This window comes from Hippocampus comes, unplaced genomic scaffold, assembly GCF_001891065.2.
Source record: "Hippocampus comes isolate QL1 unplaced genomic scaffold, H_comes_QL1_v1.1 scaffold53, whole genome shotgun sequence".
Classification (NCBI taxonomy): Eukaryota; Metazoa; Chordata; class Actinopteri; order Syngnathiformes; family Syngnathidae; genus Hippocampus; species Hippocampus comes.
The window spans coordinates 63,803-89,607 of NW_017805707.1; the positions used below are offsets into that span (position 1 = coordinate 63,803).

Genomic DNA, 25,805 nt, shown 5'->3' on the forward strand with positions numbered 1-25,805 from the left:
ATTTACATCGTGGGGGGGCGGGGTGGCGGGCGGCTACGACAGCTACAATAGCTTGCCAATTTTGCGGCAGCTTGGTTCGTCTACTTTGCGAACCACTTTGGCACACGGCCATCCGTCACAAGGAAGCAACTCACTCAGACTTTTGGGAACTATGAAATGTTAAAATGGTGGCTCGACTCGAACCCTTTCCTAGGCTGGAATTAACAAACGTGGTTGATTACCCTTTTTTTTTTTAACCTCCACGTCTGGGAAAGCGGTCTACTTTTTAAAAGTAAAAAGGTGAGCACCGCGCACACGCTGATAATTAGTTCCCAAAATGAGCATAAAACCTCGCGGTTACACACACCCGCACAGACGGGCTCGAGAGAAGAGCGACTATAAAACAGGCCTGAATCTGCAGCGTCAGCGAGCCCGTTACAAGCGCCGGCAGGCTCTTTGCGATGCGAGCGCGCATTGTACGCTTCGAGGCAGAGCTGCTTCGGGTTTAATGATCCCAGTAAAGCAGCGGTAGCATTCCCGCTTGCAGGAAAGGCCCTCATTAGATGAGCCAGGGAGGCTGCAACCGCCACCCCCGAGGGTGGTTTTTACTCCACTGACCTCTATTTATTGGATGCACAAGGCTACACCCTGGTCCACTTTTTCATGTCTGTGGACATGAGTTAAGCGGTTCCAGAAAAAAAACGGTGGGCAAGATGTAAAAAGTTTCAACCGCTCATGGCGGTCGTTTGGCAGAACGAGCATTTGTTGTCATAATTTCCTCGCAAAATTTACAAGCGTTCATAGAAACATCCTGGGAAATTAAGCATCTTGTTGGGGGATCCTTTAAACCCTGAACGCCAGGAAACAGTACAAGTGGCACCTGGAGTGGTTTGGAGTTTTAATTGGGCTTATTTAGAAACGTTAAGACGCTTGCTTGGGAAAACATCGCGCTCAACGCACCGATACTCTCAAAGACAGAAAAAAAATCCCTTCATTTATCGACAGCAATTACTCCCAACCGTGTGTGAGAAGACATTTTGTGTGACTTACCTTGTTTTAACCAACCCTGTTAGAATGTCATCTTGGTCTAACGTGTTAATGTGTATCACAAAAATAATGGGGGGGGAATCTGCTGCTTTTTGGGGGTGGGGGGCACATTTAAAAATGCAGACAAGCCCTAATTGTCAGTGCACATTCCTTGAAAAGTAGTTGTACTACCAGATAGTTGGAATGACGGGTGTATTTTTGTCTCTTTTACCCATTTGATATATAATGCGTTTCATTTTAAAAAATGGTGAAAAGAGCTCAAAATAATTGCCTCTATCGATATTGATATACAAAATGACCTATTACACTATTCAAATAAATCTATGACAAAATGATGGCATCAATGACATTCCCTAATTTGTATTTCCTTCCCTCAAAAAAAAATCGGAACCCATAAAAGTAATTTATGTATGGGAATGTCTAAATTCTTTTTCCCCATCACAATAAAAGGAGTGTACCTTTTCAATCTCTCGGGCTTTAGCTGCGATTGCCAGCGATCGCTTCTCCTTGTAGTCGTCCGCGGTGATCTTGTGACTCTCCTCCACGACAGCGGCCGGCGGCGGCTCCTCTTTTTCGGCTTCGCCCGCATTGCTCTCCTCCTAAAAAGGGAGAGGCGGGAATGTCATTTCAACCAGACATATGGCGACATTTAATTTTCGGGTAGGCTTACAGGGTGAGCAAACATTTCCTGACAAGCTAATTCAGAGCACCATTTAAAAAAAATAAAATAAAATAAAGGAAAACAATGGCAGTTTGGGGCTAATATCCCTGTGTGAATCATTCAATTCAAGTGACTGGACACCACCCAACATGAAAGGCCAGAGTAGGTCCAAACAGGAATCTTTCGAAACTGGGGCAGACTTTAATGTGATTTTTCGGGAAATGGTGTGCTTTTCTAATGTTCTAGGACGGTTGTGCGCCAAATGACTGTGATTTGGCAGGGGAGCGGACTCGCTACAACAACTTGCCCCAATTTCATATTTCAGCCACAGTGGAACTCTCCACTATGTCCTCACAGACTGAACTGCCGTTCAAGTCAATTCATATAAATTCAGTCGCGCTGAGAGTCAAACTGTTTTGGGGCGGCGAGGTCAGTCTGGAGACGGCTCCAGAAATCCTTGTTTGTTGACTCTCTACAGCAGGCCGCGGCTGGGGGGCCATTAGTGCAGCCTTTACAGGGGGCACAGCGCGGGCCTTTCATCTTGGCAAAGGTTATTGGGTTGGTGGCCCCCCCACATGACAAGGAAACAATGCAGCGGGCCCAACATCAAACGCTGCAAATCAGCGGCAGTGCGCCGGAAAGGTGGAGCACTCGGGTGCCGGTCGGCAACTGACAAAACAGCTTGAGCAGAACGCACCAAGCATCCGTGATCTGAAGTTGAATGGACGGGCTCTGGATTGAAGGTGCTAGCGCTAAGGGGCTACCAAACGCAGCAAGTTGGGAGCCCCTCCGCCCCACGAGTTTAAATAGCGGGCTGAGTTGTGCTCCATAGGGGAGGCGCTCTCTCTGCTTTGTGGCGAAGAAAGATCCCCTGATAAAAACGATGGCTCGGGCGAACGCCTTGAGCCGTCTCACTTCTGGGTGGCCGCACCGGTGCGGCTCGTCACATCTGCCTCGACTTAACCTGCAGCTGTGGCGATGGAAATGGAGGATATATCAGCAAAACTATTATTTACAAAGCCGCCTCGGTCAATATATGCGGCAGTAAAGAGCAGTATTGTTGTTGGGAAAAAAAAAATAAAAAATTCTAATCATAATAAAACACGACTTAAGACTCTGGGTGATGCTCGAGCCGTCCTCTCCCGCCATCGTTACAAGCCCACATGACTGAAGTCTGCTTACACGGCAGGTAAACAAAAGCACGGGGCCACTTTAAAAGCTATTAAAATACTTCAAGGGGTTTAAAAGACAGAATTTAAAATGGTCAACATGCAGTTTTCTATCAGTCTTGTATGTGTGTGTGTGTGTGTGTGTGTGTGTGTGTGTGTGTGTGTGTGTGTTTTTTTTTAATCACCGTGAGCTCACCTTGTTTGAGGTGGCACTGCTCGGGGAACCTTCTCTTGACAGACCCGGGATCTTATCTGAGGAAAAAAAAATGACAAAGCAAAGATTGAGGAAAGCAACAAAAGGACACATGAAGAAAAAAAAAGGAGGATGAGGATTCAAGGAGGAAGGGTAAACTAGAATGCAGCAGGACGACGACTTCCAGGACAATTAAGCAAGCAGTTTGCACTGCAAATCCGTCAACCCTCAAACAATTTTCTCCAAGCGGACGCGACTTTGCTCCACGCAAGGCTTTCTTGCCAAGCAGCACGCGTGAAGAACGTCGATGTGGTGGCGGCTTTCACTTCAGGTATATCTATCAGACAGCCACTCTGCGGTCTTTCCCACACACAAGCCGGTGGCACGTTTACGAGGTCGGACAAAGGTGGCTGCCGGATGCATTAGAAATGCTCTCCTCCTCCTCTCAAGTTACCCGACAGGTTACGTTTAACTGCGCTGACCCCTGGAAGAAAATTCTCTGCCCGTCGCTCGCCTCCCTTCAATTTGTGTTTTGTAGCAGAGAGATGATGCGCAAGAACAGTCCCGAAAACTGTCTCATTTCTTTTATAAGAAACATATGAGATCGCCTTCATTTAGTTTCATCCACTTTGGAGGATCTTGCAGGCAATTTTAGGACAAAATTGCCACGGTAAGCATTTTGTCTTCCCCGCGAATGTTTTGACACCGAGTATGACTGCATTTTCTTGACATGATGCTTGTTTTCAAGTCTCATGGACAAGCCTGTAGGCTTATGTTCACTGTGAGGAAAGAGCGCCCCCCAGAGGTGCTCATTCAGACCACTGTGCCCATTTGGACCGTCCTCACCTGCAAAACCAGTGAGCCAGATTGTCAGAAATTGGTCGACGGGCAAAAAACAAATGTAGACTTTTATTTTTGGGGTGATTGAGTGGTGTATCGCGGAGAAAATCTGTGTGACTTGGACGTTAATGTTTTTGTGCTACATTTTGACTCCGCCCACAAATCCCATCCAAATATCGGACTTTTGCCCAACCTGGCTAAAGAAAAAGGTTGAGCGGTGCATCAACAACAATTCGGCATCAGCAAGCTGACCTACCCTTGCCTTGCTGCGAGGGAAACGGAAGGCTTTTGCTGCGATCCGGCGAGTAGCTCCTGCTGCTCACGCTGGAACCCGAGCGGCTGTGGGGGGAGCGGTCCCTGGGGGGCGGGAATGGAGGGGCCTTTCTCCGGTAGTCCTGTCTTTCATCTCTGAGAAAGCACAAGTAGACAAGAAATGTGGTTCAGAGACTTCATCGGGTAAAGAATGTTGTCAAGGTACAACACTGCCATCTAGCATCCACTTGATGAACATGCGGTTCATTCAGACTACATTTCAAGGTTTGTACGCAAATATAACACCAGGCCCAAAAAAATACAGTATATCCAACAAAGAGACGAGCCACAGAAAGACCAAAGCTTTTTTTTTCTTTTTTTTTAATTCATACCCTCGGTCCAGGTTGAGGATGGCTTGCACGAGAGTATCTGCCCCACTTTCTGGGAGCGATCGAGGCGTTGGGTACATGCCTTGGTTCCGAGGTGGTGGTGGTGGTGCACGACTGCTGAGAGAATAGGAAAAAAAAAAACAATTACATTTCAACCAAAATAGTTACACAATGTCACTTACACAAATTGCGAATGGTGGAGCTTTTTGCTCAAGCGTAGCGTAAAAAAATGATTAAGCATATACCCGGCAACCAGAAATTAAGAGGCCACCTCACGCGAAATGCTGCATGTATAGAGTCCATTATAAATGTGTAGCAAGCATTTACTTGTAGTCCATAGGCCGTCCTGAGTGTTGCTCCTCCCTGGGTCCTCGGTAAGAATAATCCTCCTGCTCAAAAGACAAAAAAAAAAAGAAGCAATCATTCAGCTTTTCAACTTCATATTTGCATGCAATATGACTTGTATGGTATCTATGCGTTCACCCTTCTTGATGGAGGACCGCCTCTGCGTTCTGAGGGGAAATGACCGACATCCCCGTGGTAGCCCCGTTGATCTTCTCCGTGGTAATTACGTGGGCCTCCTCCATTTGGGAAAAAGCGAGGGCCTCCTTCATATTCATAACCATCAGGCCTCCCAAAGTGGCCTCGCCGCTCGCCTCCTCGAGAGTATTGACCCTGTACAGGAGGGTGAATATTAAGAGGTGAGGCCTGACAACAATGTGGTTATAGAAGACGTGATAATCTGGTAGAAACATACTCTCCCCGGCCTGTCGGACATAAAACGATCTTCATACACCTCTCGTACACTCCTCTCCCTCCTGTAAGTCACTACGCCGCCACAAAAAAATTAAAAAAAACAGATTACACCCAATTTGTCAGCATGTAACGTCTCCCAACATCTTTAGGAAAAAAGAAAATAATAAATGGAACAAAGGCATGCATATGTTGTATGCATTTCTTATTTGACCAACTCACTCTCTGATGAAGGGGCTCTCCGGGTTGTTTTTGGGTGAAGTCTTTCAATAAAACCTGAGGAAAGTTACAATTTTAAAAAATTACGTTTACTCAACCGGTATTAGCCATTCAAATGCAACAGTATCGCCAAAACAATGTCCAGTTGCAGGCAAACAAATTAATGCAGGTCGAAAAGCCTTAACCTAAACGTGGCTGTAGCTACTAAACGGATTCCACTACACCGCTTTTGCAGTAACGTGTCAATAATTCACGAAAGAAAAGACAAAAACACGACGTTTCAGCGTTTCAAGTCTTTTTAGGCAGACTCGTACTAGCATTGCTAATTAGCTAACGGTAGCCTGTTAATACGGTGACGAAATGCGCGTCGTTTTATTTACAGTTAAATCATTATTACCGCCCAAGAAAATGAACTATAACCAAATAATGGCATGTCCCGGATACTGGACGACATTTAAGTAATTACAAACCGGCTTGAATATCGATTAATTATACAGTACTCACTTTAGCCTTTCCGAACGCTACCATTCGAACAGCGCGTAGTTTATTGGACACGCGTTGACGTCATCAGTCAGCGACGTAGAGGAGCATTTCTCCACTCGTCCGGATCCAGGAATACGAGACTTTTGGACAACATTTAGGCCCATTTGAATCATCTTTTTTTTTCCAAATTAAATTTATCTGTGTTGGTAAGTGATTCTGACATGGAGAGCTGTAATTTGTGTTTTATATGGCGTGCCTGGCAAACTGAACCCACGTTACTATCTTTATGAATTGTGCATTTTTCTTTCAGTTTCGTGTAAATTAAAAATAAAAAACATGAGCGGGGGCTTAGCACCGAGCAAAAGCACTGTATATGTGTCGAACCTGCCATTCTCGCTCACCAACAACGACCTCCACAAGGTAATTGAGCATCCGTACGGTTTTCCACATAAAATCCGTATCAAAATTGTAAACATGTTATTTCACCTGCCTCTTTTGCAAAAACATACAAATAACAAAGGGCTTGTAACAATTTCAGCTGTTCACCAAATATGGAAAAGTGGTTAAGTGAGTATGTCACTAGTCTCTATTGCAGCTTTACATATCCGTTCACTTTATTAAACACGAAACCCCCGTCCGTGGTGGCTTTCTATTTCTCAGGGTTACAATTGTGAAAGATAAAGACACTCATAAAAGCAAAGGGGTAGCATTCGTTCTTTTCTTGGACAGAGATTCAGCTCATAACTGTGCAAGAGCAGTGAACAACAAGCAGGTGGGTAACGAATTTGCAAATGTTTTTGTTATTGTTATTGTGAATGCACGTGAGTTACATGTGCACATTTCTTCCAGTTGTTCGGTAGAACTGTAAAAGCCAGTATTGCAATCGACAACGGCAGAGCGACTGAGTTTATCAGGAGGCGCAACTACACAGACAAGAGCAGGTGTTACGAATGTGGGGTCAGTGCAATCGTGATGGCTTTGGGTGTTGTACAGTTGGGTCGTTTTACAGCTGTTTAGTGTTGTTCTAAACTATTCCAGGATACAGGTCACATGAGCTATGCGTGCCCCAAAAATATGCTGGGAGAGCGAGAGCCGCCAAAGAAGAAGGAAAAGAAAAAGAAGAAAAAAGCTCAGCAACTAGAACATATGTAAGTAACAAGACATTTGCAGGAAATAGGTTGCCTCTTCTTTTAATGCTAATAGCCTTTTATTTCCTTCATAGTGAAGAAGAAGAACTGGAAAGCGAGGAAGAAGGAGAGGACCCAGCACTCGATAGTCTCAGTCAAGCCATAGCTTTTCAGGTTGTTGGGGGGTTTTTTAGATGTCACTTGGATATCAAAACAACTTAGCAAAATAAGAAAACCACTTACTCAACTGCACTGGGAAAAGGGAGCGATTCAGAAGGAGTCTTGGAACACAGAAAAACACATCACATTAATGTCTATGGTAAACATATGTAGATTAAACATGATGTGATGAACATCTCTAGTTATTGGAACTGAATTGTCATATGGTTAACATACCAAGTAATGTAGCGCCACCTTTTGTAGGTTTAGACATGACTGTCTTGACTTCTAATTTTACAAACAATCCTTCAAGGTAACAGATTTACTCGTCCCGCCATGGTAGTGGGGTGAAAAAAATGGCTTGTTTCTTCTGTCTCCTTCCAGCAAGCGCGTATCGACGAAGAGGAGAAGCAAAGAAAAAAGGTGGTCGTGTCCCAAGACGACGGCGCTCATCCTTCTTCCTCCTCAGACTCCAGGAAACTACGGATCAAAAAGAGCACATACTTCAGTGATGAGGAAGAGCTGAGCGACTAACGTGGACTAGTTTGTTGGTTTCAACAACCCCGTGTATCGATATGTATGGAAATGTCTTTTATTGGAGAGATGCACAACCCTCGTCCTGTCGTTTTGTTACAGGTCATATTTGTTTTGCCTTCTTTTCAACTGGTGATATAAAATGTATTTATTTGTAGAAGTTTATCTCAGACAATTGATTCACTGTAAATGAATAGTAAATTTGTTGCTTATACAGTACATTATTTTTTTTTTAAAGTTTTATTGTAATAACACAGGTGTTTACATTTTTTGATCAGAGATGCAAGTAAACCTTTCTCAATATTTCTCTGCAAATTTCGACTCTGCCCTCATGTTTTGTTTTCTCTAGCAATTCAGGTTTTCCTACTAAGAGTATTTATGAATTAAGGGTTAGGTCCAGCAACTAAAAAAAATGTTTAAACCAGCGTCAAAAGTACTTGTAGGGACACGCAAAGCCATTTCTGACAAGTTTGCTGATGACCAGTGTAAAGGGTTAATTGCGATTACATAAATACGATTGAAGAATGATAATTTATTCAAATGAACGACACACCCGATGAATATGAAATGTGCCCCGTGAACGCAATTTTTTTTGCCCACAACTCCTTTACAAGCTAATCACAGTTAAAATGTAACAAGATTTGCATTATAATCGCGTGAAAATAGAATGGCGTACTAAAACTCCTCTTGGACTTGGAAGACAGCTCATGAAAAATACGAGCACAAGAACGGATCTGTTCGCGCATCTTTCTATGTCGTCGTCGGTTTGGCGGATGTACCATTCTATTAAGAATGGAAAAAAAAGCCAACTAAATAAATAAATAGGCGGTTGGCGACCTAGATGTGGACATTGAGGACAAATGAACCCCTTCCAGAGACACCCTGGTCTGGCATGGGCGACAAGAGGAGTCCCACAAGGTAACGACGGCGGCTAGAGCGGCCTAGACGACCGAAATGAAGCCGTGTGGTGGGGGCAGACAGTGGCGAGGGCGAGGGGGGGGGCGGGAAAAAAAAAAGAAGCCTTTTTTCTCCACGGTGTCTTCTTGCCCCCCTTTTTGGCGTGCATGTGCTTGTGTTTGTGCGAGCGTGCGCGCGCGCGCGACTGTTAAAGCCTGATTACGGCGTTGGGATCACGGCGCGCGTTCACACGATTTCCCTTCTGTGATCCTCGAGCCAGATGTGTGCCATCGGTAGCAGTCGCTCGGTGCAAAGGGGCCACCCTCTCTTGTCTGCACGCCGCGGCTTCCCTCGCTTATTTGTCCGTGTTTGTTTTCAAGGCCGAAGCGTCAACCGAAGCCCTCCTCCGACGAGGGGTTTTGGGACTGCAGCGTGTGCACGTACAAGAACACGGCGGAGGCTTTCAAGTGCATGATGTGTGATGTCAGGAAAGGGACATCAACAAGGTAAGAACGGTGCACGTTGGTCTATCTATCGCGCCTTGAATCTAATTTGTACCGCTTTCCGGTATGGATTTACAACTCTCATTTATGAGAGAGCAAGAACATCGCAGTCTTCAATTTAACTGTCAATCAAAGAACAAATAGGACGTCTTGTCCCGGCTGTGAGTGCGGTTACGTTCCATCGTCCCAACACTTGTGGGAAGGATAGACTGGACTTTCTCGGTACTGATGTCACGGCATCGCCGGAAGGTGACAGCGTCCAATCGGATTGCGCTGATGTCATCGCCTATAATCGATAATTCCCAACCTTTTCTGAGCCACGGGACACGTTTGGAAAGTCCCAGAGAATACCGCCAAAGAAAAAAAAAAAAAAAGAAAAAAAAAGAAACCCTAAAAAATGTACCCAAAATGCTGATAAACATTCATCAATACATGGAAAATGTGGGGGAAAAAAATAGACTATATGCCGTGAAAGCTTGGGTGGCAGCACAGAACCTCCCCGGAGTGAACAACGTTGGTTTTGTTGTCGCGTGTTCCGATCAATGACGTGATTGATGGATCGGCAAATTATGATTACAACCGATCCGATTTGTGTTAAGTCTTAATTTTATGTACCTCTAACTATCAATTGCAGGAGCATCTCATTGACCTGCCTGTCACGACACGTTGCTAGCATAGATAGATGAACAAAGATTCATTATTTGTCGTCAACAAATGATTTCGAGCCAATGAAGTGAAATGGGATCATTTCCTGCGGCACACTGGAGCGCTCGCGTGATGATGTCAAAATGTGCCATTTTCAATCGGTTTGCGTTTGTCTTGACACCGACCTTGGTGAGATGCGAGTAACACACTCGTCTCGGACTCGATGGCGCTGGAGATGGCGTGGGGGGGTGTGGGGGGGTGGAAGCTAACATGCTCCCCCTCCTGTGCCGCTGCTGATATTGGAGTGAAGCGATCCAGGAAATGAGTGCTATTCCTGCTGGACACTCTAACAGGATGAATACACAACAAAGGGCTGGGCGGGAGGAAACGCAACTTTAGTGCAACATCCAAACGTGAATGTGTGTGTGTGTGTGTGTGTGTGTGTGTGTGTGTGGGAAGGCTCGCTATGAAAGAGGTTGTCACCGCAGCTGCCAGAGCGACAGCCATAGCTTATTACTATGCAACAGCTTAATCAGCCTGCTGTCATCAGACACGCTCACGCTCAGATGCACATTTCGCACTTGGCCGCACACACCACACACACAGACACACACATTCTGAGTTACCTGTGTTGTGGAGACTGTAGGGACTCGTCACGCTCTTGTGTACAGCGGCTGCAACTGGGTTATATATATATTTTTTTACCCTCCACGTTTCTGACCACATTTCGACGTTGCTTTGGTCCACGCTGCATCTTTGCTGGCTGATGTTATCACAAAGCCAACGTCATTGAAAGCCTGTCCGGAAGCATCGTTTCATTGACACTTTAAGCACAGACACACACAGACCGCGTTACTAAAATTCAATGCTTTTTTTTTCACCTCCTGCGATTTTCTGCGGCTCGACGGCAATTCCCGCTTGTGTGGTGGTGCTGGTGGTCAGCTTGCCAGCTGTCGAGGTTCCCATCGCCTCCATTGGCCAAGGTTGCTCCGACGATGTTTGCGCCAACCTTGGCTCGAGCACCAAACGAGCAGCCGAAATGGTCCCGTATTCTTCATCGTGTCAATCATGTTTTCTGCGAAAACAGTTCAAAGAACAAAGCACAAACGTGACCAAACCACAATCAAATTTTCAAAATGTCGATAAAACGAGCCAGCATCCAGATGCACTGTATTTCGGTTCTTGTGGGTCGTGGGTACAGGACCGGGCTGAAGCCCGCAAAACGCATGCTCTCGCGGGGCGATCACTAAATCGCAGCCGCGCGCTTTGGCCGCTGAAACGTTGGCGGGTTGGCTCGCCAGCGCTGCGGCAAAGATGGTCGCGCAGGTGGTCGCTGCTGTTAATGGGCGTGCAAAATAGACAGGCGGCTCGCTCGGCACGATGGTAAAGGGCAAACGACACGCAGCATACAAATGCAAGATGGAGACGGCTCCCTCGCCGGTTACTAAACAAGTGTGACAGAGCTGTAAAAATGAAAACGAGTGTAGCAAACCCACGAGAATTGCATCTCGGTTTGGTGCCGAGCCATTCTATGCCGAGTTACGCCGGTGCTATTTCGATGCTAGCTTTGCGCAACGTGGCTCGGCTTAGATGTTTTTCCTACGTACGATGAGACATCTTGTCATGCCACCCTGGCCGAGGTCCTCCAGTGCCACTCTCCTGCACGTTGAAGACGTTTCCTTCCTCCAACACACATGATCAGCTCATCGGCAAGCGCTGCAGAAGCCCGAGAACGATCCTGGTCATTTGAATTGCGATAGATGTCACATTGACTAACCAGCCAGTACTTGCCATAAATTCCTGCAACTCATTGTTGCTGTTGGCCTCTTGGCAACCTCCCTGACGTATTTCCTTCTTGTCCGATTGTTGGGAATGTCACTGCAATGCGATTACAAAAAAATGTGGGGGGGGGGGGAGACTCCGAGAACAGCTGAACTTTATCTTAGGTTAATCAGCCACTGGAAATGGTGGCCGGCGTTTGCTGAGCCCCGTTTAATGAATTCTGAACATCGCTGCAAGTGCTACCTTGATGTTGAAGGCATCGGTTCGGTTCATCTTGGGTCAAGTTAGGGAACGGAATGCAAAACAAATTGCTCGTGTTTTGTGTAAACAGATTGAACGGCATTTAAAAAGAGACATCGGCGTCTTAAATCTTGCCGATTTTTGGAGTTAAGTGCTGCGTAAATCATTTTCTTTTCGTCAGAACTGAAAAATGCGGGCGTCGAATAGGGAATGACTATCATTGAAAATGATGAATTTGAATAGTTTCCCCCTTTGGCCTTTGTGACTTCCTCCCCAACACCCACACCTTCCCTCTTACGCGCACACGCACACACACACACACACACACACACACACACACACCCCCTTTCTGTTTTCTGCGTTTGCTCTCTCACCGGAGTTGAACTTAACCCAGGGCATATCCTACGCTGACAGGCGGACTGATAGACGGCTTTCATCAGCGCTGCATAAACAAGCGGCAACCTTCTCCGTCGGCATTTGGAAGCGTGTCATCCGCCTGCACCGAAATTGGCTTTGACGACAGTTGCCAGACGGCGAACACACGACGATGAATCGGAATTGAAGCCGAACGTGGGCGGATGCATCAGCGCAGAGCGCGGCACTCTCCTTGCAAATAAGGCCTGCAGAGTTCACGGGGGCAACACGTGAGGCGTTGTTTGTTCGAGCCCATCGTGCGGGTCGAACGGAATTTTGTCGAGCCGAGCCATGTTTGCTCTGCTGCTTTTCTAACCGATCACGCCCTTCAGGTTACCGCTTCCAGTGCCGCATACAAATAGTGAACATACACGGAGGGGGTTACAATGAAGCGTGCCGTAGGCCCGTCACCACGGCTCAAGATTACGGCTACGTGATAAGCCTGTAATTATGGCGCTGACACTGATGCATGACATTCAGCTCCGAGCGGGAGTCGGGATGGGGAGAATGTGGCGGTGTGGCTAGCGGGCTGTCTAAAAGGTGTCATAAAGCACAGGACGTGACAAGCCATCTGTTCCCCCCCCCCCCCCACACACACACACAGGCAATCATCCGCACAATGCTAGCATGTCGAGGCGGGAAGAGGCATTAATCATCAGGTTGGATGCGCTCCCGGGAGCGAGCCTCACTACCTGCTGTTCGAAAGCGCACGAGCGGGTCCTGACACACGCACGCCCACACCCGAGCGGAGAATGCGCGGCGGAGCATAAAATAAGCTATTTGGCAACAATCATCACAGAGCCGAGATGAATGGCGTCGTATCTGCCATGCGGGTTTGTTTGTTCGTCGCACAAAAAGGGGGAGGGGGGGGGACCTGCTGTAGCACACAACGACGCCATCCAGCGACTCTTAAATACTTAGCTGGGGGCCACGATAGCCGACGCGTGCACTCAATACCGACGCGGTGTACAGATTGGTCAGTACGGCAAAAATCAAGCGAGTCGATTTCAAGCTGCGGAACACGAACTGATGAGCTCCGAGAGACTCAACAATAGCAGAATGCTACCTTGAGCGTGCACACACTCCTGTCTCTGTCCTACGTTTGAAAAAAGGTTGCCATAATGCGCTCATTAACCGGGAATGTGGCGGTCCTCCTACTTCCACCCCTTTGGGAAGACTTAGTACAAACTTTGGTGTGTGTCTTTTTTTTTTTTTTTGGGTCAAGCCAGATGTTGGAAGCGTGCAAGGTCGCCGGGTGCGGCGGTGAGGAAGGGAGCTCGAGGAGTGTGATCGTGCTAAACACTCGTCGGCGTGTATTTGTGTGCGCGCACCCAAGTATGTGCTTAGGACATGTTTGGGGAGGGGTTAACCGGAGTTCCTCTGACAGGAAAGTAGGTGTGAGGGAACAGTTGCACTCGGATGCCTGCAGGACAGGACGAGTTCAAGGTGCGTTTAAAAAAAAAAAAAGGTGTGCATGACGGTTGCTGGGGCAGCTTGTGCGCCAAACGTGCATTTATTGGCGTGGAAAATAGTCCATTGTTTTCGCCACCATCTTGTGACATCAACGGAGTCACTGCACACGATCGCGAGGCCGAAAGTGCGCCGATAATAGCCGCTTGATGGGGTTAACAGACCCCCCTCTGTTTGGACGCGGCGCGCTCAAATGAGATTGGCCGTCTCCTCTTTCAGCTTCGGGTTATTGAACTGGCAAAATGGGCGAGATTCTCTTTCAGAGCAAAACAATGTCATTAGGCGGGCAAGAGCGCACGGAACGTTTGTCATATTTCAGCCCGGCGAGGCATCTTTGAATTCGATCCAAATGGAAGCGTCGGTCGCCTCCCGAGGAGTCGGCTTGTTTAGAGCTCGGCGAGGCGGCCGCCGTTCAGCCTCAGGGCAGGAAAGACAATGTGAGGTTTGTGAGCACTTTGTCGGTTGTGGCCGCCGCACAAAACAAGCTTTGTCACTTCGGGAGGAGGAGGATCAGGTTTGTCGAGGAGAGCGGCAAATTGCTTCAGCGGGAGGGTTGGAGGCGGCATTTTGGGTCGGCGGTGGGGTGGGTGGAGGGGGGGGTGTCTTTATTTAAAAGGTGTCAGCGGTTCAGCAGACAAGATGGGATAATATTGGAGGACGGCGGCATCGTCTCGCATCGCACTCCAGCATCACGACGTGGTGAAGATGCAACAAACAAAATGATGCGGCGCGGGGGGAAGGGGGGTATATATATATATATATATATATATATATATTTGGGGGGGGGGCACCAAATTGGGTCACCGTTGAATCATTTAACAACGCTCATGCCCGCAGAACTAATAGCACTGACATGCACAAGTTGGATTTTTCACAATCCATTGCGTCTAATCAGCGGCGCTTTTTCAAGAGTTGGCACACGGCTTCGTGCACTCACTTTACATCTCAAGCTTGATTTTCACATCGAGCTACCGTGGAGCGAACACTATCAAACATTAATGAGCACTGTGCTCGACGGTGCGTCCCATCATGCCCTTGTGCCCCACCCCCCTCCCGCGCACGTCTGGACGAAGGTTCCTCGGAGAGCCATGTACATCAACTGGCCTTTGTTTTTAAAAGACGCGGACCTCAGGTACGCGGCGGTGTTGCTTTTTTGCGCCGCGTCATCCTGCGTTTGCGCGTACGCGAGCGGGCACAAGATGCGTGCCGGCCGCTCTCGACAGATGGCCTTTTCAGAACACTTGCCTCTCGGCTTGGGGTCCTGCCAGCCCTTGAAGCGCGCACACATGCGCGCGCGCGCCCCCCGTGAAAGCAATACAGTTACAGCCTTTGTACAGGCACCGACAGCCGCCACGGATCAGTCGGCTGGCGAGGGATGCTGGGCAGACGACGTGAATACGAGAGTCTCGTCGTTCGTGTTTACTATTACGCAGCCGTGATTTAAGTGACTTAAAGCGAATCGCATTGAATATTCGGGGCCTGCAATGAACGCTTCAAGCCTGGCGTACGCCCGGCCGACGGCTTTGTATAATGGGTTCGGAATGGCTGAATCTGTATTCTACATGCAGCGAGTGTCACCAACTGCCACTTTGTCGAACGCTTTGGGTGCAACCCCCTAACCGGCCCTGGCAGCCATTATCGGCTCTTGATTACGGCGGCGCGCTAGCACGCGGCAATGTGCTCGCTATGATATTCCCTCTCATTAATCTGCCACACGTCTCTTTTTCTCCTAACCACCCCTGTCATCCCCTCACGCCCCGACCCGACAGGAAGCCACGCCCAGTCTCCCAGCTCGTCTCGCAGCAGCAGGCCACCCAGCAGTTCGTGTTACCCTCGCAGCCCAAGAAGGAGAAGAAGGAGCGCGTCGAGCGGGAGAAGAGCGACAAGGAGCCGGCGCTCAAGAAGAACAGTCACAAAAAGATGAGGTGAGCCACGTGATGCCCGGTGAAGGGAGGCATGCAGTTGTTGGGAGGAAGACTGGAACATCACGAGAATTCCACGCAGATTTTTAAAAAATAAACAAAAAAAAAGATCCCAAATCGTCCCATGCTATCGTACACGCATTCAGAAATGTTTTGAAGTTGCTCGTGGCAGCTGACGTGACTCGCCTCTCGATAGTCGGAGCCCCGTTTCAATTTATAATTTTAAGTTACCATCACAATCTGCTGCCACTAACATCAACACGCCATCCCTGAAGTCATGTTTGGTGGCGAAAAAAAAAAACCCTCACCTAAAAAAAAAACCTCCAATAAATGACGCTGACATTGTATTGTACGGCGCAGGAGCGGTTCGCAGCTAGCCGCTAAGAGTGGCGCTTGGCCATCGTAACGTCGTCGTCGTATTTACGACTGCAAGATGGAGTCATTACAGCGTTTTATCTTGATTGGATCTGTTGACGGTTTTGTTTTAAATTCATTTGTTACTTTCATCTTTCGTTTGACTTTCATTTCTATTCTGATTTTTTTTAATTCGCCGCAACATACTAGCTTGTTTTACTTATTACTATAATTTTCATGAGTACAGAGAAAAATATACTTTTTAAGGGCAATTTGGGGGTCGGTCGTATTATACTGGGGTCAATGTTATTTTACGGCATTTCTTTCATGATTTTATTTTTTTCAGGCCCAGGTTAAAAAACATTGACCGTAGCAGCGCCCAGCACCTGGAGGTGACGGTGGGCGACCTGACGGTCATCATCACGGACTTTAAGGAGAAGGCCAGGCCCTCGTCCACCTCGGCGTCATCCTCGAGCGCCGCGTCATCTGCCGCCGACCAACACAGCCAGAACGGCTCCAGCTCGGAAACCACCGAGAAGGGGCTCTCGCGCTCGTCCTCGCCTCGGGGAGAGGGCGGCTCGGTTAATGGGGAGTCCCACTGAGCCCGCCCTTTCCTCCCATCCCCGCCCCGACCCGGCTGACTTTCTGTAATTGCTTTTCAAGTGGGAACTCTGAGCCTTTGTCAGGCACAGGCCCATCAGGAGTTGAATCAGTCACCTCCGTGATTTGCGAAGCTTTCCGCACGACGGGAAGCTTTTCATTTGGACGATTTTCGCGGCGCTTGAGAGAATCCCACGCATTGTGCGAAGCTTCCATACAGACAGCTTAGATTTTACAACAGCCTTTTTTCAGGACTGTGATGACATGCTCAGACACGCTATGAACAGTGAAGTGCTCCGGGGATACATATTTTTTTTGGGGGGGGGGGTCCAGTGCCCATCTGTCACACCCTGCAATCTCAAACCCTGAAACTTGTACTTCTATTGAACTTCTACTGTGGAATCAAGGAAGATGTTTTTGGCCTGGAGAATATTCTTCAGCAGGGCTATGCTCATTTGTTGGCAGTTTTTTTGGGGGGTATTAAAGACCACATTTAGGGAAGGTTTAGTATATTCTTAAGGGTCATACCAGTGATTTTTTGTTCTTGTTCGAGTGATGGAGACTTGAAGCTAATTGGACGACGTGGGATTTGTTGTCCTCAAACGCTATTTTCAGGAATGGATTCAGTTGCGTCATCTCGCCGGGTTCAAACAAGCCGGCTTGGAAGTAACTCAGGATTGACACCCATCGAAATAGACGTCTCTGCACATCCCGGCAAATCAGGTTTCAGACGCGGTGAAAAAGAGGACAGGCCGTTTGAGAAAGCAACATTTTGGCCGGTCAAAGTGAGCATTGTTTTGTTTTTTTGGTTTTTTTTTCCCTCTGGAATAAAATCGCCGCCGGCGCACAAAAGGCAACTCCTGCGCGACGAGCCAAGACGACGCAGATGCGGTTCTGTGGACCTCGTCGTGGCTTAGGCGCCACGTAACATGCGGAAAACTTCGGGACATTTATTTGCCAGGCAGATGATAGCTCGCGGTGGGATGAATTTCAACAACGGTTTATGCTCCATCATTTTCATGTAGCCAACTGTCGGAGCTTTAAATGTACTAAACTCCCGGCCGAGCAATGAATAGTTATTGTAAGGACACAAATACGTCTACATTTCAAACTTTTAGAGTCACACAGATTAATGGATATTTATGATATATTGTACTACCATACCATGTTTTGATGTGGCTGTATGTGTCATATCAGTGTTATTGCCATGTTTGATTGTTTTCCCATTTTAAGCGGTGATTCAACTGTCACAGCATGATGAAATGTGTTCGAACGTGGGACAAGTTGGTATTGTTTAGAGCTATGGTTCAAAACACTAGCTGGGACTATGTGCGTGGGCCCGTGAGAACTGCTTAGAAATGTGTTACTTGGTTGTGGCAACAATGGAATATATATATTTTTTGGGGGGGGGGTATGTTTTTTGTTGATACATCTCCTTTTGCTTTGCTCGGTTGTTAGGAAATGTGTGTTAATTACATGTCTGTCAGAGTAACAAAACGCAAACAAAAAAATACTATTAGATGCAGTTTTACTTTTGATTTATTCTATTAAATTGCCTTGATTACATGCCAAACAAAGACAGCATATTGCTGTACTGTACCGTATGTACGACTATAGATTTTTTTTTCACCCTTTAGCCCCACCTGGTGAATCGTTTAGTAAATACTGTACTGTTTAATATATGTGGGATAACAAAGCCCTCCACCCTCCCCTGCTAGTAGAAATACAGAAATAATGCATACTGCAGTTGAATACCACCTATTGATTAGCAGACATTCTAAATGTCAATAAACAAGCTCATTTTCCCTCTGCTTCATTAACATGCAATTGAACACGAGGCTGCTGCTGCTGCTTGTGGAAGAAGCTTTTCAGAGGTGAAGTCAAATGAAAGTTGACTAAGGGGGGAGGAACCCCACCCTTCCCCCATGACCTCTTGAATCTGTTTGGGAATTTCAAAAAGAGGAGACAACGAAGGAAGACCACTCCCGGAAACTCTTGTACCCTAAAAAATAAAAGTGCCGCACAACAGTGGGACAAATATTTGCATTCTCTCTATTATGTGGTACAGTGTACCACCCCGAACGTACATTAAGGGCCGTTTGAAACGGCACTGTTGAGTGTTAAACTTTTAAACTGTGGGGCACTATGTAATACAGATAAATGCTTCGTCATTTAAATCTAACCGGAAATGCTTCCGCGTTGCCGTTAACTTATATTTAAATATTCGCGTTCTTATGTGTCATGACTTTAGCCTCGAGTTCCGCGCTAAACCTCCAGAATGCGGCGTTACATTCGTGCACTGCTGATGTGCACCGTGTTTGCGGTATTTTCGGGATTGTACGTTTATAGTGCACTTTTTGACGCGGATGTGTCGGCCGGGGCAAACGGGGTGAAGACGATTTACGTCCCCCCGAAAGTCCCGCGACCCGGGCAGGAGGACCCGGACGAAGCGGGACCACAAAGCTCACATCGACACAACAGGTGAGGAGAAAAACGCGCGTCCTTGTCACCGTTCACTCGTTTAAACGACTAACTATACTTGCCCGACATTTGTGGCTCAAGATGTTTAGAAATTGTAATTGCACGGAGCGCTGGCTATTTATGACGTCACGGCTTGGTTCATAAACGGGATTCACGCGAGACTTGAGCATGCGCGTGACTCGGAGGGAATGATGCGTTCAGGTACGTCAAGAAAATCAGACGGACTACATTTTTTTTTTTTTTTTAAAGTCCAACTCAGAATAAATCCTTCACAAATCAAGTTTTTGGACTTTTGAAATTTCAAGCTTCAGATGACAAATATAACCAACTAACAAAGTTACAAAAGCGCCCAATCGTGGTTGACTGAGTATCGTACTGCGCTCAGCGAACCCTCTGACCTAATGGTCAACTGATGACTGTTATGGTGTAATATCGCTCAGGTACATCATGCGTCAGCGGGGCGAGCTGGAGGTCGGCGGCCAGAGCAGACCTCCCCCCAGCATGCACTTGGCTGTGGTGGCCTGCGGCGAGCGCCTGGAGGAGACTGTCACCATGTTTAAGTCGGCTGTGCTTTTTAGCTTCAAGTGCCTCCACTTGCACATCTTTGCTGAAGACCAGCTGCACGCCAGGTTCATGGAAGCAGTGAGTAATCGTTTGGAAAATGATCAAAGCCAAGCAGTGTCGAGAATCTGACGAGTTGTTTTGCAATTTGGAATGACGAACCAGCCGTTTCTTCTTTTCTAGTTGGAATCCTGGCCCGGTTTTATACGCTCCAGGTTCAACTACACCGTCTACCCCATCCGCTTCCCCAGTGAGAATGCGGCAGAGTGGAAAAAACTCTTCAAGCCCTGTGCCTCCCAGAGACTCTTTCTACCTGTGAGTAACAATCACCACTGCAGCTTTGAGAGAACGCATTCTTGTTGGCTCATTCTTGTTTTTGATGCGCAGCTTATCCTGAAGGACATTGAATCTTTAGTCTACGTGGATTCAGACATCCTCTTCCTACAGCCTGTCGACCGTCTGTGGGATTTTCTATCTCGGTTCGATTCCGCGCAGCTGGCCGCCATGGCCCCTGAGCACGAGGAACCCCGCATCGCTTGGTACAGTCGCTTCGCCCGGCACCCGTTTTACGGCAGAACAGGCATCAACTCGGGGGTCATGCTCATGAACCTCACAAGGATGAGGAGCATGTTTTTTAAGGTGAGGGGGACAGGTTGCTGTCGTGGTGTTGTAATACAACCGATGGCCACAAGATGTCCCTAGCGCACTGTATTTGATTCAGAATGCAGTACCGGGCTTTAGTTACATGTAACTTTTTTTTTTTTTGTGGTCAGAATGATATGACCTCCGTGGGGCTCAGATGGGAGGAGCTGCTCATGCCACTGCTTCAAAAATACAAACTCAACATAACCTGGGGGGACCAGGATCTTTTAAACATTATTTTCCACTACAATCCTGGTGAGTGAAAAGTCCCGAGTTGCAAAAGGGTTGCACTTTGCCAAAACGTCCACTAGATGTCGCTCCAAGCACATTGTGCTTTCTTCCGCGTTAATTGCCTCTTTTTGGCTGTTTGCAATTATCGATCTCCTCGCGCTTGTCCAGAGCTCCTGCTGGAGTTTCCGTGTCAGTGGAATTACCGTCCGGATCATTGCATCTACGGCAGCAACTGCGCTTCCGCCGAAGACAACGGGATCTACATCCTGCACGGAAACCGAGGCGTGTACCACGACCATAAGCAGCCCGCCTTCAAATCGGTCTACGAGGCCATACGAAAGGTGACTTTGAGTACCAGTCGTCTACTTTCACATTTGCTTGTCATTCAGCGATGGGAATTGCAAGCATTTATTTGCAGGGATTAACCAAATTGAAGGTGAGATCGGAAAGCTCATTTCCCTCCCGGGAGGACGTTTATGGGCTGTTTACCAGCAGTGTCATAATATTGACGACCGCGCTGGCATTTACTTAATGATGCCATCAGAGCAAATCTCATTGCCTTTCGACGAGGCATGGCATAGATCAGGCGAACGGCGGATCTATAGCCCATCGCGTGCAAAAATTACCTGCCGTGTGTTGTAGGTATTAATTTGGTTTCACTCAGCTTCTTGAGTGCATCACTATAATGGGCGGCTGGGACAATAAACGGTAAAGATTGTAGTGGAAGGATACAGTGCAGATATTTTGGCAATTTTGCTGATTTATGACAGACGAATTCTGAATGCAGAGTTGGTTGTGTTTTATTTTGGACTGTTCTGACTTTTGTCGGGAATAAAACACCTTGCGCCTCGCGGATTAACTTTTTAATTTATCCATTTGAGAGATATCGCCTGCACCAAATCTCCCTGAAGCTCCACTTAACACAGCTTTTTTTTTTTTGAGGGGGGTGTGTTCTGAGGCTGCTGATTGGTTTGAGAACTGCTTCTACAGCAAACTCTTTCAAGCCTGATTTTCTGGATATTAGCAAGAGAAAATGGCCGTGTCCGAGCTGGTCTCACAAAGTTGGAAGCATCTAACTTGCTTTTGTAACTTGCTCGCAGTACTCGTTTGGTGCCGATCCGGTGTCGTCCCTGCTGGCCCCGCTGGAGGAACAACTGCTGAAAACCACGCACACCTACTGCGGAAAATCCCACGCGCTCTTCACCAAGGCGCTGGTGCACAGCCTGGCCGGCATTAACGGGAAGGCGGTGCGCTTGCGGTGACACGGGCGTCAGCTGCATCACACATCTGGCACCTCTGTAGGGTGCACCTGATGAGCCATTTTTCAATTATGATTATTTTTGTTTCTAAGTTTGAACTTCTCTTCCATTGTTACGCTCCCCATGTTTTGTTTTTTTTTTCCTGACTAAATGCAAAAACCTCAAAGAGAAAGCCGTTTACTTTCCATATTGGAGAATATGTCAACCTGTATCAGAGAATGAAACAAATAATGTAGTTTTTTTAAGGATGTCACTCCACTCAAGTGTGTCTATTTTTATGTTGTTGTTTTTTTCCCTTTCCAACTGTGAATTTACGTTATTTTTGTTGGACTTGTGCTGCAAACTCTTCAAACCAAAGTATTACATTTTTTTTCTTTCAACACAATTGAATGTAAAATGTACAAAAAAATAAAAAATAAAATTGAGTGTAATCAGCCATTAAATGCCTTTTATTAAAATTAAGAAGACGCAATGTATCGGAAAACTGATCAGCGACGTCATCGATTCACAAACTACAGAAGCGTGGAACTGCCCAGTTCAAGAGTAAACTTTTTTTCCCCAAACGCTCCCAAAATGCTACGACACATTTCAAGCGTTGAGTCAATGATGACCATTTACTGACATTTTTAAAAAAATTAACCAAAAAAAGAAAAAAAAAAAGGTGGACTCGAAGCCCAGAGGGTTCAAAGTAAGAACTAAACACGTTTCAACTCTCGCCGTCGCTTCCTCGACACTCAGCAACAGCAAATAAGCAGTTGGACTTTCTCTGCAGGCACCTAATGGAGACGGATGCCGCGCTTGTGCAACAGATCGATGCACTTGTCAATAATCTAAAAACAGACCACCTGAGGTGCTCCGCCGTGTGTGCCCGAGCTGGGGGGTGCTCATAAAGCGCAAGTGATGGCCCAATAGCTGTGATCCTGGACAACATCGACTGGGGGTGGGTGGTGAGGGGGTGATTTTATGTTTTCCCCCATGAGGAGCTGCACGCGGGCGTCTGTGTGCGTCTCCCCCCAGGCGCCTCGATACGTCGCAACACAAACAGGTGTCATTCATCACCATGTAGCTATATGAGAGCTTATCAATGATCTTTATTGGCCAGTGCTCGGAGGCAACATATAGCAGACTACGCCCCCCCCCCCCCCCGGAGACAAGCAAGGCATTGGAAAATTCAATATTACTGCATACAACCTGGCAATGTTTGTTTGTTTTTTTTTATTTAAAAAAACACAAATTGGGATTTTGTTTTCCAGCATAATGAGCAGCCAACGTGAAAGAGGTCCAAAAAAAAGGAGAGAAGAACGAGAGACAAAGTGAAGTACCTCAAGGTGAGGGCGACTATTTTTTTCCAAATAGTGTTGGCACAAAAAAGAAAGAAATAAAAAAGCTGAAATGACAGATGGGATAAGTGCACTTGGGAAGGACAGCGAAAGGCCCGATCGAGTGTGTTTTCATGGAAAAAAACAAGACAGACACAAAAAAAAGAAGGACAAGGTCTGCCACAGCCAATGGAGCAATTAGGACGTCTTGTGCGCGCTTTCTTTGGGTTGGTGCAGCTCGCAAAATGGTTTCATCAAAAGAAAACAAATCGAGAGATGTGATGATTTTGCACTGAATAGTTTTTGAATGGGCCTCGTTTTACATTCGGGTACAAATACTTAAAAACGGAAAGAGCGCCTCCTTTTTTATCATGCAATGGAGAGTCGAACCTCGTTTCAACATAGCGCGTTTTCACTTGTACAAACGTTCACGCTTCAAAGTCCCGATTTCACTTCATCTTCCTTTTGCCGATTTTGCTGACAACGAAAACCTGAATAACTTAAGCAACCAGATTTTATTTTATTGGAAATGGTGACGACGAACGACCGTTTTAACGTACCGATTCGTTATGTCCCTCGAGGTACATCGTAACTGGGATCGACTGTATCAATATCAACATAGTTCGTTTTTTTGGGGGGGTACGCAAAAACTTGTCATTGTACCGAGGTTTTTGTCTATTAACAGAGCTCTGCGTGGTATTTTTGCACGTTTGCGCGTGCGTGTGTACTCATGCGCTGCACAGCAGGGGGGCATTTACATGTTGTAATAGGGTCCATATATCACGGCTGGCCGTGTCATCTCGCACCCCCTCCCCTTATTCAAATGTGAGCACGTTTGATGTCCGGCGAGATGGAATGTGACATCTTTGCTCGGCTTGGTGACATCAAGACTGCACAGATTGCTTTATTTACTTCACAGCTTGCGCGCTCTGCCCACTTGTCAGACTGCAAATGCCACATGGAGCCAAGACGGAGGATTTCGAGACACTTTTGTTTTTCTTCCTCCCGCTGCTTTTAGGAAGCCAGCTCGAAGGAATCTCTTGTTTTTCTGCCAAATGTGGACATCGGTCCGATATTTATAGTTGGAGGGAAGGACGAAATGTTATTGTAACATTTGTGTGCTTCATTTTCCTTCCAGTGTGACTCGGTTATCAAACGGCGGGCTTGAGGCAGTCGGGCGAGCCAAAATGAGGTCGTTGCATACACACGACATCCAAGGATGAAGCCGCAAAATTGGACGGAAGTATTTCAAAACGCTATTCTGATACCACCACGCATAACGGGAATGTTGACTAAATCTTCCTAGTCTCATGAAAAAACCCACACGTACTCGCATTGCCCTTGCAAGCTTTTCATTGAGGTAATTACAGTGGCAGTGAATAGAGCCCGCGTGGACACCGGCGCTCGATTGTCGAGGCACCCGTCGCCCCGTAGACAGCAATTACCTGCCTGGCTAGAGGCAAGTTACAGGCAATTGCCGCAGTGAGTGCAAGTGACAGCGGCGGGGCGGGCGGGGAAGGGGGCGGGGCTGTGTTATATCCCCGCCCAGTTAGTGTTTCAGGCGCACTTTAGGTCAATCCGAGTCGCTCATTTTCACGTCGAGAAGAAAACTGTTGACTTTGTGAACCAGTCAGTGCGACGGTGGGGGAAAATGCGACTTCCTAATTGGACGAAACGCAACAATGGTGACGTCCAAAACCGCAAATGCATTTTTGCAGTGGCACTGCATGAGGAAATGAATGAACATTCATTCATACGTGTCAAGCCTGTTTTTTTTTTTTTCATCACCAGAGTAAATTTTGCGCTCTTTTTGAATTAAAAGCCACCCCCCCGACCCCCCACTTTCCACCAAATCACAGCCTTGCCGCTCACGGGCTCCCTCAGGTGTCAATTTACGCCTTGGGTCCGTTTTATTGATCTGCTCGGAGGCACACGTGTGTAAAAATCTGTGAAGCCAAGTTGAAATGCCAGCTACAAATTGACGGGCGCACGCCGTACGCGCATCCGTGCGCGTTTCACACACTGTGCTTGTCCGAGCCTGAAAGGCAGAGAAACACCTGCTATCTGTTCCCATGACAATAAGGCCCCACTGTGTTAATTTAAAGCCTTTAACTTGTTGTTATGCCGCGCGGCGGATGGCGTCAAGTGTGAAGCCCGCGCGCAAGACAATAAATCAATTGGACTACAGCTTAATTATCTATACGGGGGGGAGGGAGGGAGCAGGCATACATGAGGATGATTTGTCTATCACTTTAGACATGACGTCAGTGATTAAATGCGCAAGCTAACAGTTCAGCGCCCCGCTGGCTTTCAGAGTCAGCGAAATCAAATGCATTCAGAGAGAGCTTATCGGTCCTGTTTATCAAGCCCCAATCTTCCGGGGGGAGGATATGAAGCTGATGGCCTTTTTTTTCTTTTTAACAGAGTAGAATTGGTGGTATCACTTTAGACATGACGTCAGTGATTAAATGCGCAAGCTAACAGTTCAGCGCCCCGCTGGCTTTCAGAGTCAGCGAAATCAAATGCATTCAGAGAGAGCTTATCGGTCCTGTTTATCAAGCCCCAATCTTCCGGGGGGAGGATATGAAGCTGATGGCCTTTTTTTTCTTTTGGGGGGGGTGGGTTGGGGTGTGGGGGGGGGCACTCACCAGTACAGTCGGAAGGAGGGCGACTAACGAGG

At 47.1% G+C, this 25,805-nt stretch overlaps 5 protein-coding genes across 16 annotated transcripts in view; 3 read left to right on the forward strand and 2 right to left on the reverse strand.

Moving 5' to 3' along the window:
- The window catches only part of pphln1 (periphilin 1), a 57,352-nt gene extending 49,703 nt beyond the window's left edge, over positions 1-7,649 (reverse strand). For 7 of the 9 annotated variants that reach the window (XR_002169819.1, XM_019883006.1, XM_019883005.1 and 4 more), the window contains exons 1-9: positions 6,007-6,092; positions 5,506-5,559; positions 5,288-5,358; positions 5,014-5,205; positions 4,858-4,919; positions 4,534-4,647; positions 4,146-4,297; positions 3,053-3,108; positions 1,485-1,625 (exon numbers count right to left, since the gene is read on the reverse strand). Coding sequence is in view for 8 of the 9 variants with exons in the window: in XM_019883006.1 (XP_019738565.1) it covers positions 1,485-1,625; positions 3,053-3,108; positions 4,146-4,297; positions 4,534-4,647; positions 4,858-4,919; positions 5,014-5,205; positions 5,288-5,358; position 5,506 (789 nt within the window). In the remaining variant the exon portion in view is untranslated. Of the gene's footprint in view, positions 1-1,484; positions 1,626-3,052; positions 3,109-4,145; positions 4,298-4,533; positions 4,648-4,857; positions 4,920-5,013; positions 5,206-5,287; positions 5,359-5,505; positions 5,560-6,006; positions 6,093-7,355; positions 7,394-7,508 lie in introns of those variants that run through there. The other 2 variants (XM_019883003.1, XM_019883004.1) reach the window with 2 other exon arrangements.
- Positions 6,107-8,021, forward strand: zcrb1 (zinc finger CCHC-type and RNA binding motif 1). Its single transcript, XM_019883010.1, has 8 exons — positions 6,107-6,191; positions 6,296-6,405; positions 6,524-6,552; positions 6,646-6,757; positions 6,835-6,942; positions 7,024-7,133; positions 7,208-7,286; positions 7,656-8,021. Exons 2-8 carry the CDS (start codon positions 6,322-6,324, stop codon positions 7,803-7,805), a joined length of 672 nt encoding a protein of 223 aa, XP_019738569.1. The 5' UTR covers positions 6,107-6,191; positions 6,296-6,321; the 3' UTR covers positions 7,806-8,021.
- Positions 8,022-8,673: 652 nt separating this feature from the next.
- On the forward strand, positions 8,674-18,437 carry yaf2 (YY1 associated factor 2). Its single transcript, XM_019883072.1, has 4 exons — positions 8,674-8,723; positions 9,083-9,208; positions 15,526-15,681; positions 16,379-18,437. The coding sequence occupies exons 1-4, from the start codon at positions 8,698-8,700 to the stop codon at positions 16,632-16,634; spliced, it is 564 nt and encodes a 187-aa protein (XP_019738631.1). The 5' UTR covers positions 8,674-8,697; the 3' UTR covers positions 16,635-18,437.
- pdzrn4 (PDZ domain containing ring finger 4) overlaps positions 10,554-25,805 on the reverse strand; it is a 57,961-nt gene continuing 42,709 nt past the window's right edge. The window contains exon 16 of the mRNA XM_019883066.1: positions 10,554-10,925. The gene's annotated coding sequence lies outside the window, so the exon portion shown is untranslated. The remainder of the gene's footprint in view (positions 10,926-25,805) is intronic.
- Positions 18,540-22,796, forward strand: gxylt1b (glucoside xylosyltransferase 1b). Of its 4 annotated transcripts, none has more exons than XM_019883070.1 (7): positions 18,540-19,113; positions 19,554-19,755; positions 19,858-19,989; positions 20,062-20,313; positions 20,448-20,571; positions 20,716-20,888; positions 22,579-22,796. In XM_019883070.1, exons 1-7 carry the CDS (start codon positions 18,911-18,913, stop codon positions 22,633-22,635), a joined length of 1,143 nt encoding a protein of 380 aa, XP_019738629.1. In that variant the 5' UTR covers positions 18,540-18,910; the 3' UTR covers positions 22,636-22,796. The 4 variants fall into 4 exon arrangements, with proteins under 4 accessions (XP_019738629.1, XP_019738627.1, XP_019738626.1 ...); XM_019883068.1 differs by lacking the exon at positions 22,579-22,796 and adding an exon at positions 21,648-22,240; XM_019883067.1 differs by lacking the exon at positions 22,579-22,796 and adding an exon at positions 21,648-22,240 and having other exon boundaries at positions 19,858-20,313.